A 9,953-nucleotide genomic window follows, 5' to 3' on the forward strand; every position below is an offset into this window, starting at 1 on the left:
TATGCACGTGTAACCCAGGCCACATGCGCATGTGCATGTACACACACGCGTTTTCCAGGACGAAGAAACAAGGGACATAAAGCTGAGGGCAGAGAAACTCTAGGTTTCCAGGGGTACCCACTGCTGTACATCCACAGGCAGAGAGAACAGATTTCCAGGCCCATTCACTGCACAAGCCAGGCTCTACAAAACATAACCCCCTTTCAGAGGCAGGGGTTAAAGTCCAGGAGACTGGGTGGGGGTGTGTGGAAGGGAAATATTTTACAGATAGGTGGGTAGATAAATACACAAATAGGTAGGTGGGTAGATGGATTCCTATGGCACCCCCAAAACAGGGATCAAACTTGGTCCCTGCCCCTAAAATACAGCCTCTTGAGGAGCTGGTGAAGCAAGGCACTGCATAGAGCCACCCCCCCCCCCTCAATAACAAAGGCTCTGTTGCCAAAGGGTAAGAGGAGGAACACCCCTCCCCCACCTCCAGTCTGGTTCAGGAACAACCTCCAAACTTGCTGTAAGGGTTTGGATCCAGAACAAGTCCTGGAATCCGGCAGCAGAGAGAGAGTGAAAGTCAGGAGTCAGCCCCTGCCCCTAAATTAAAATAATATTAATATAATAATGATAATGATCAGAATCATGTTAATAATTGTAATAATCATAGCAGTAGCAACAACAGCATAATAGTAATGACAATAATGTTAATAATAATAATTGCTTCCTTTGCTTCTGTCTTGACTTTTAACCCTTTAAACTCCTGCAAGGAATGTTTCACACCTATTGTCTCCCATCTCTGATCTTCACTGCCATGCATTTGCATTTTCACAGACCTGTATTTCCACATAGGAGAGCACACAAAACACCAGCAGACTCTCCCTATGCCTGAAAAAGGGTGTTTGTGCTGGAAAGCTTACAAAGAACAATACTTCCAACTATTTAGCTGGTCTAATAAAAGAGATATGTGGTGGCAGATGACAAAAGGAGCAATGGTCTCAAGTTGCAGCAAGGGAAGTTTAGGTTAGATATTAGGAAGAATTTTCTCACTAGGAGGGTAGTAAAACACTGGAACAGGTTACCCAGAGAGGTGGTGGAAGCTCCATCCTTGGGGGGGTTTAAAACCTGACAAGACAAAGCTTTGGCTGGGATGATCTAGTTGGGGCTGGTCCTGCTCTGAGCAGGGGCTTGGATTAGAGACCTCCTGAGGTCCCTTCCAACCCTAACTTTCTATGATTTGAAGATCACATTTACCCAAAGAACCTTATCTGCAAGGAATGGAGACATTTTCAGGGGAGAGGCCTCACCTAGTCAAGCTGTCACCGAGGGACAAAGAACACCCCTGCCCCCTGTTATAATCTGCATATACACAGAGTTTTAAGTCAGCCTGAAACCTGTTCAGAGCCCAACACCTGAAAAGCCTGGGGCAGACGATACAGCCAGCTGCCGGAGGAGGCTGCTGGCTCCCTTACAATATCCCCAACATTCAGTGGCTGCATAGAAACCCCCAGTCTCAGTCTGTAAGTCCCAGCACCTGGAGTCCTGGGATCTGTGAAGGAACCTCAGCTGTTGCTTAACATTGTGGAAACCCCAGGGTATCAGGCTCTTAAACCCCCAATGCCACAAGCTCCCCATTGCCTCATGGGGTGGGGGGGAATAAATCTCATGAGCTTAAAGGGGACAATTTAGGATCTCTCTGGGTTGACAGAGCTGCTGCCCTGTGGAGCCCTCGCCTAACTGTACTGCAGCCCCCCAACACGAGAAGCAGCCCCATAAGACAGAAGCGCCCCCTGCCCCGCCTCAACCCCAGGCATCGGCATTAGTAAAACGTTTCTGTCTCGTTCCGTCTTCCGCCTCACACTTCTGTCCCTCTCGCCGCTCCGTCAGCGACGCCCTCCATTGGCTGCCTGGCGGCCACCTGATCGCTCCCCGCAGGATTCAACATGGTGCCGCCCACATAGCTGGGGCAGGCAGGTGTGGATAGTACCTTGCGCGGCGCTGGCCGGGTGAGATGCGGCGGTGGGGGGCAAAGGCTGGAGGTTCGGGTCTGGGGCTGAGCGGGGAATGCGGGAAGTTGGGATGCACTACCTGGACCCCAGGGAGGTGGGATGGGGGTCCCTAGACATTTTGTGGATAGAAAAGGGGAGGTTGTTACCCCTTCGGGTTGTCTCAGCCTGGCATCAACCCCCTGAGCTGAGTCACCCCCAACATCCCTCCCTGAACCCGTGCGGGGTCCTTTTTTTACCCTTCCCACCCCCCTCTGTTCTGGGGGGTGACCCTGCTGCTTCCATCCCATTGACCTGGCTGCTGAGAGCATCTGCATTGCTGGGGAGGATAGATAGTGAGGGGTTGCTGCTGATTGCTAGTCTTTCTAGATTTTTCTGTGCTTCTGGAACTGCCTGAGACTCTTGGTTCTGGCTTCCAAGTAAAGTAAGTTTCCAGGCATTGAAAAGCATAAAAATCTCTGTGGAACACTTTTTCTCACCCCCACCCCCACCCCTCCAGGCACCACAGCAGGGGGGTTTAAAGAAATCAAATGGTTTTAAGCCAATCCCCACCCCCATCCCAATCCCAATGTTCTGATGGTGAATAACTCTCCGCTGCTTGGGACTGGCAATACTGCAGTATTGGCAGGATCCCTAGCCAAGAACTAAATAGGGATTGAGTCTCCATGCTGGGCACATCCGAATCCATGGCTCATTCTGCCCCAGGGAGCTTTGCTCTGTTAGCTGATGCATGCTCACACTAATCTGTAGCTGAAGCAGCTTAAAAAAACATTGCAAGTCCCTTGTGGCCGGGGTAGCAGATAGTGAAGAGGGCTCTGGTCTGATCCTTTATGCTGTAGGAATGATGTGGTGATGACAACCACCTGCCTGCCACTGTTCCCCTCTTGGGAGCTGTTATGATGTAGCTTTGGGTGGGTTTCCCCCCTTGATCTGGAGAGGGGGAGGAGGAGAATGATGATGCTTATAGCATCCCTGCAAGGTAAATCAGTGCTAATGGGAAAGCCAGGAAGGTGGGGGCACTTGGTTCTTTAATTCCTGGGAGCTGAGATTTATTTTAAAAGATCCTATGTTGGGTCTTTTATGTTCTGAGTCACATGACTGCCTCCAAGATTCTCAGTGGAGCAGTCTCGTCATCTTCCTCCTCCAAGTTCCTCACAGTCCCCAGCTGGGAAAGCTACCCCATCTTTGCAGCCATCAGCCATGTTTTTCATAGTACCATAGAGAAGGAGGTCTGGAAGGGACCTCCAAAATTCATCAAGTCTTTGTAGCTCTTCTGGGCTGGGCCAGTCACTTTGTTCACGCAGCACTGAGTGCAGCCAGGGCTGAAGACTGTGACCACCCCCCTTTCTCTGCCCACTGCTGCTACGTTAGTTGTGTAGCTGACTCCCGTGGAGTTCCTGATCTCTCTCTCTCTCTCTCTCTCTCATATATTTATTTTTTTATATATATATATATATATATATATATAATATAATACATATACACACACACACACTGGAGGCAGCCACTGATGAACAGGAAACCAGCCTTCCTGGCTTGGCTCGCAACACATTGGGTTCTACAGCCAAGCAGAGCAGTGAGAGGGGGTAGGCAGCTCCTGCAGCTCTCGGACCCCATCACTGGACAGCTCTGGGCTTCCAGGATCATGGACATGGAAACCAACGGCTCAGCAGCCTCTGGGGACCAGCCACTGGCCCCTGAGGCTGCAGAGGCAGTAGGAGCTGGAGAGACGGTGATCACCGAGGGCAAAGCCAGGATCATCTTCCCTGGCAGCAATGAGGTTTTCTACAACCCTGTGCAGGAGTTTAACCGGGACCTGACGTGAGTGGAGAGGAGGAGGATAAGGCTGGGTCTAAATAGCCCTCCTACTCCTCTGACTGAGATGGGGGTGGGCTGGGATTGCCACCCTCCTCCACAGGCCCCTAGTAGCCAACTCAGGGGCTCACCCAAGCTCTTCATATACCTGCCCCTGCATTATAAAACTGTGCAATCCTGGAGTGGGTGGGGACAGATCCCCTGGAGGGCTTAGCATCCCTGACATCTGTGTCTGTCTGTCCCACCCAGGTGCGCTGTGATCACGGAGTTCGCTCGCCTTTGGCTCTCAGCCAAAGGCATTCGGGGTAAGAAGAACTAGACCATGAGCCTGAAATGCAAGCTGAGACCACCCCCTTGGAGGAACCTAGGGAGTCCTTGAGACTGCTATAACCTACAACCTTGGTGTCTTCTAGTTATTGTCCCTGGAGAGAAGCATGCTGGGAAGGTGGTAGTGGATCTCTCTGAAGGGGACACAGAGACGGTGCAGGAGGGTGTGGAGCAGACAGCAGTGCCGGGGAAAGTGTGTCAGGTGCTGCATGTGATGTCAACAGTGGTGGAAGTTCTGGCAGGGCCAGGCACACCCCAGATCACCCAAGCCCCCATCCCTGTCTGCCCAGACAGATCTCATAGGCATCCTGCCCCCACTATGTCCAGCTGTTGGCCCCAATGAATCTCAGCTTGGGGAGCAGATGGGGTGGGGGCCCTCAGAAGTGGCTGGAGGTTCCTATCTGGGGGGAAGGGAGGAGGGGGTCCTGGCAGGGGGAGGGGGGGAGAAAGGGGGGGTGTATGTGATACTATGGGACGGGGGAAGAGGGTTCCTACCTGAGGGGTGGTCTTGTGGCTGAGGCCCTGTCCCTGGCAGGGAGGGCTGCGAGTGCTGGAGGGGCTGGCGGCCTCGGGGCTGCGCTCCATACGCTTTGCCCAGGAGGTGCCAGGGCTCCATGCTGTCATAGCCAACGACTTCTCAGCCCGTGCTGTGGAGCTCATGGGCAGGAATGTGCAGCTCAATGGTGTCAGGCACCTGGTGACACCTAGCCAGGCTGATGCCAGGTGAGATGGGGAGGGCAGGGGAGCCCTCCTACCTGGGGGATTTAGCCAGCTCTGGGGTGGAGCAGACTGGGTTCTGCAGGGTGCTGCCCCCCAACCCCTTTTTTTCTTGGCTGGGATCTAGCCCTCTGTATATCATGAGTTGGGTAGGTTCTCAGCCAGGGGTTAACTCAACCCCCACCCCTGGAGCAGGATGGTGATGTACCAGAGTAAGGCGGAGAAGAAGCCATTTGATGTGATAGACCTGGATCCCTATGGCAGCCCAGCCATCTTCCTGGATGCTGCTGTGCAGGCCCTGAGCGAGGGTGGTGAGTGCTGGGGGAGTGGAGGTTGTGAGCTTCCTCTCAGCAGTGACCTCTGTTGGAACTTGGATTAAATGGGGAAGGATTAGAGGTGCTGGGAACCTGAATACCTGGGTTCTCTCCAGCTCCAAAAGGGGAATAAAGTCTGGGGGGTTAGAGCAAATAGGGGTGGGAGCCTGGACAACCTGGGTTCTCTGCCTGTTCTGGGGTGGGAATTGGGGCTGGGGGGGTTACAGCAGTAAGCTAGGATGCCTGGATTCTGCCCCCCAACTATGCTGGGGAGCAGTACTTCCCCCTCTTAGCCCCATGGGAAGGAGTTTCTTGCCCTATATAACTCCGTTGCCTGCCCCCTTCCCCCCCAGGTCTGTTGTGCGTGACTTGTACGGACATGGCTGTGATGGCGGGGAACAGTGGGGAGACATGTTACAGCAAGTACGGAGCCATGTCACTCAAGGGCAAGTTCTGCCATGAGATGGTGAGTGCCAACCCCTGACCTGCCCATTGCTTGCCCTGGCCATGAGGCTCCCTGTCTCACTGCAGGCTGGGCTGAGATCTGGCCTGCTTTCTGCACCTCTGAAGCTCAGGGGGTGAGGGCAGTTAGGCCTGAATGGGAAGGGATGGGTTGGAGTGGTGGGGGAAGGAAAGTGGGGACCAGGAGCCTAGACACACGGATCATCTCTCTGTTCTGGGACAGGACTCAGGGGCTGTTGGGATAGCGGGGGCCCAGATGCCTAGGTTTTCTCCAGCTTCGGGGGGGGGGGTGGCCAGATACCTGTCTTTAGGAAAGCAGGGATTGGAACCTAGGTGACTCCTCACTCCAGGGCCCAGGTGCTGTGAGGGAGGAGTTCTGTCCCTCTTCACCTAGCCATCTGTATGACCCCATCCCCCACCCCAGGCCCTGCGTATCCTCCTGCACAGCCTGGACCTCCGGGCCAACTGCTACCAGCGCTACGTGGTGCCACTGCTTGCTATCAGTGTCGACTTCTACATCCGTGTCTTTGTCCGCATCTTCACTGGCCAGGCCAAGGTTAAGGCCTCAGCCAGGTCAGTGGGGATATGGGGGTAGGCTGAGGGCTAGGCTCATAGACAGACATCCCTCCACCCCCAATGGCTCAGCTAGGCAGGAGGGGGCTTGTCTATGGTGCCCCCTGCTGGCTGCCCTCCCCCACATACTAACTCCTCCCCTCCCACCATGCTTTCTCTGGGCAGCAAGCAGGCTTTGGTCTACCACTGCGTGGGCTGTGGCACTCACCACCTCCAGCGCCTGGGCAAGGTCACCAGCCACGGCAGCAAGTATGGGGCATCCCAGGACCCACACTTCTATTCCCACCCCTCTGCCCATGGCTGCCTGAGTCTCCTCCAGGCATGGGCTGGAGGGAGCCAGAGTGGGACAGGGTAGCTAGCAGGGCTGAAAGAGAGGTAGGGGACCCTGGTTGTAGAAGGGGGTGAGGGGAGTACTAGGTCCTAGATGATGTGCTGGGGAGGAGGGTGGGGAATGTTGGGCCATGGAGGAGAGAAGAAGAAATGGGTGGGGGTAATGGGGAAGGGGGTGGAGTTTGTTTAGACCTAGGGATAAATGTGTGGTTTTTGGGCTGGGGGGAGGTGGATGCCAGGCCCTAGAGAAGATGAGGTGGGGGGGGGTCCCAAGGGGGAGGATCCTGGGTCCCAGGTACCCAGCCATAGGGAGGGATGGGTAGAGCCCTTCCCTGGTGTGAGCCTCCATGTATCCAAGCCCCTGCTCTGTTTTTGCTTGGCAGCTTCAAGTATTCCCCAGCTTCAGGGCCCCCGATGGGGACCCTGTGTGAGCACTGCCAGCAGCGGCATCAGGTGAGAGATCCCTTCCCTCCCCTGTCCCCCAACCCTCCCCTATGCCATTGTCCCCCCTGACCTGCTCCCCTCCCCTGCAGCTGGGGGGACCCATATGGGCAGAGCCTCTTCATGATGTGGCTTTCGTGGAGCAAGTTCTGGGTGCCCTGGACACCAACCCCAGGCGGTTTCGCACCCAGGACCGGATCCAGGGCATTCTGAGCATGGTCACGGAGGTGAGGGCAGGGCTATAGGGTGGAGCGTGGGTAAGGGAGGTATGGCCATAAGCATAGCAATGGAAGGGTTGAGGGCTGGTGTGTGTGGCCTGCATTGGGGGTGGGGCTTATGCCTAAGGGTGTGTGGCTATAGCAATGAAGGCCTTGGCTCTAGGGAGGTGGGTGGGGCTTGTAGTTAAGGGGTGTGGCCTCTCACTATGGGTTTATTAGGCAAGGGCTACATTGGGTTTCTGGACTCAAGTGGTGGGGCCAGTGCAGTGAGGGTACAGCATCTAGGTAGGAGCTGTGTGGGTGGGGCTTTCCCTCAACACGAGGTCACCTGGGCTTGGGGTACATGGCTGAGACCCCCTTGCTGCAGGAGCTGAGTGAGGTCCCGCTGTACTACACCCTGGACCACCTCAGCAGCACCATCCGCTGCAACACGCCCTCACTTCTGCAGTTCAGGTACTGGTACCCTGTGGTATCTTAGGAGGGAGGAAAGGGCACCCCCTGGTGGACCCCACCCCAGTGCTACAGGGCCCTGGAGTCACCCAGCTCTTAGCACCTAGTTTTAGAGGGGTGGCTGGGGGGCAGCTGGGACCCAGCTCTGATCCCACCATCACCACTGGCCCCAGATCTGCCCTCCTCCATGCTGGCTACCAGGTGTCATTATCCCACGCCTGCAAGAACACCATCAAGACAGATGCACCAGCCACTGTCATCTGGGACATCATGAGATGCTGGGTGAGCATGAGGGGGAAATGGGTTTTGAAAGGATTGGGGAGGGGGGGAAATGAGGGGGATAAGGTGCTACTAAAGGATCCTAGTGCCTGAGAGGGGGAGAGGCACTGGCAGAGTTGGATGGGGGGGGTGTTAAAGGGGATACTGATAACCTCCCTCTTCTCTTTTTACCTGCTCCTCCCCAGGAAAAGCTCCACCCTGTGAAGCGGGAGCGGCTCTCTGAGACCAGCCCGGCTGCCCGCATCCTCTCAGTGGAGCCAACGTGGGTCCTGGGTGGGGAGTGGGGGCAGGCACATGGTGCAGGATGTGGGTGCTTATGCAGTCAGGTGAATCAAGTAATTGTCCAGGCCCCCCGCTTTGGTGCCTTGGTTTCCCTATCTGTACAACTTACCTGCTGGAAGCCACAAGTGTGGGGTCCCAGCTGTGTGTGCCACAGCAACAGGGTAGAGGCTTGTGGGGGGGGGAGAGCTAGGCCCCCAGGATCACCACCCCCCCTCCATCCCCCTCTGCTCTCTCCCCTTCTTTGCAGGCTGAAGGCCTCCTTCACTGTGCGGGAAGATGCCAACCCTAAGTCTCGGCGGCGTGGGCTCAAGCGGTTCCAGGAGAACCCTGAAGCCAACTGGGGGCCCAAGGCCCGGGCCAAAGCTGGGTGAGGTCTTGGGGAAGGGATGTGAGGGGGATCCTTCCTGTCTTCAGTTTCCTCACCTAGGGCAATGCCTACTCCTGAGGCTACCCAGCAGGGGTTGGTGCTGTCCTCTGCCCTAATTTACAACCAGGCACTGGGAGTACTTGATTTTTCCCCTGCTCCAAGCTCCCTCCCTCCCCAAAGCTAGCAGCAGAAGCAGGGGCTCCCAGGTGTTTGGGGGGAGGGAGTGGCAGGCTGCTGGCCCCTGCCCTGACCCCCTTACTCCTTTTCTTCTCCTAGGGGTGGCATCTCCCTGGCACTGCAGGAAAAGAGCAAGCAGCATCAAGGCAAGCGCAAGGAGCGGGAGGAGAATGCTGGAGTCACACTGGGGAGTTTCCCCAGCAAGCGCTTCAAGCAGGTGAGATAGGAGTTGGAGCGGGGGAGAATCTGTCTTTCTCTGCCTCTACAGCTGTTGGGGGGGGGGGGAGCCTGGGGTCTTTCCAGTGGCTGCAGCTACCCTCACTTCATTTGGGGGCTTCCACTGCCAGTCTCTGGTGTCCAGGTCTCTGCCATTTGCTCCCCTATCCCCCACCAGTGGCCCTGGGCATATCCCCTGCTCACCCCATGTTTTTCCCCTCCAGGGGACCTGCTCCCTTGGCGACCAGTACTGCTACTCTTGCACACCAGAGGAAACCTCTGGGCTAGGTCCCCAGCCTGAGACTCCTGCACTGGACTCCCAACCTGACTGCTCTAGCTTGGAAGATCCTGGACAACCTAGCACCCCTGGTCAACCTGATGCCCCTATGCCAGAGCTGGATTCACCCAGCCCCCTTGACCCATAGCTAGCTGAGCCCCTGTCCCTGGGGCTAGACCCTTATGGTTTCTTTTTTCTTCTTTTTGTTTTACTGCTGACAGGGGCCTAGTTGGGCCCTGCAATTAAATGCCAGACAGCACCTGCCAATCCCAGCACTGAGTGCTGCTTCATGTCGGGGTGGGTGCCTGTAGAGAAATCTCCGTGTGTGGAGGGAGACTGTGGATGTAGGGAGCTTGGTGGGACTGAGGGCTGTTTCAGATGAAGGGGTTCAGGGGTGTTGGAAGGAATCCTGGGGATGGGTGAGGTGGGTTCACGTGATGGATGGGGAGCAGGCTGTTTAACGACGTAACTGCTACTGAGGGTGGATGTGAGCAGGTCTAGATCTGGTTGGGGGGATGGGAGGAGCAGGACAGACACAAGACAGACTTTAAATATGTTGAAGGGGTTGTGAGGGTGGGCCTGGTGGGCTCCAGCAGCAGACCCCAAGCTGCTTAAACCTGGTCCCGGGGGGGGGAGCAGCTCCAGGCTGGGAGAATGAAGCAGGGCTAATGGGGGATGCCCCTAGCTAGCATCATGGAGTTTGGGGCAGAGTCT

The 9,953-nt window shown here is 55.9% G+C and overlaps 1 protein-coding gene across 2 annotated transcripts; it reads left to right on the top strand.

Annotated features, from left to right (window-relative positions):
- Positions 1-1,858: 1,858 nt before the first annotated feature.
- TRMT1 (tRNA methyltransferase 1) lies at positions 1,859-9,525 on the top strand. Of its 2 annotated transcripts, none has more exons than XM_090060016.1 (17): positions 1,859-1,994; positions 3,499-3,815; positions 4,059-4,114; positions 4,223-4,338; positions 4,672-4,859; positions 5,049-5,164; positions 5,521-5,633; positions 6,054-6,202; positions 6,368-6,451; positions 6,916-6,985; positions 7,066-7,200; positions 7,559-7,644; positions 7,815-7,923; positions 8,106-8,182; positions 8,450-8,569; positions 8,846-8,963; positions 9,187-9,525. In XM_090060016.1, exons 2-17 carry the CDS (start codon positions 3,505-3,507, stop codon positions 9,385-9,387), a joined length of 2,049 nt encoding a protein of 682 aa, XP_089916142.1. In that variant the 5' UTR covers positions 1,859-1,994; positions 3,499-3,504; the 3' UTR covers positions 9,388-9,525. The 2 variants fall into 2 exon arrangements, with proteins under 2 accessions (XP_089916142.1, XP_089916143.1); XM_090060017.1 differs by lacking the exon at positions 1,859-1,994 and adding an exon at positions 2,001-2,418 and having other exon boundaries at positions 3,495-3,815.
- The last annotated feature ends 428 nt before the right edge of the window (positions 9,526-9,953 follow it).

This window comes from Crocodylus siamensis, chromosome 8 (assembly GCF_052110815.1).
Source record: "Crocodylus siamensis isolate JL-2025a chromosome 8, ASM5211081v1, whole genome shotgun sequence".
In the NCBI taxonomy this organism is placed as follows: Eukaryota; Metazoa; Chordata; order Crocodylia; family Crocodylidae; genus Crocodylus; species Crocodylus siamensis.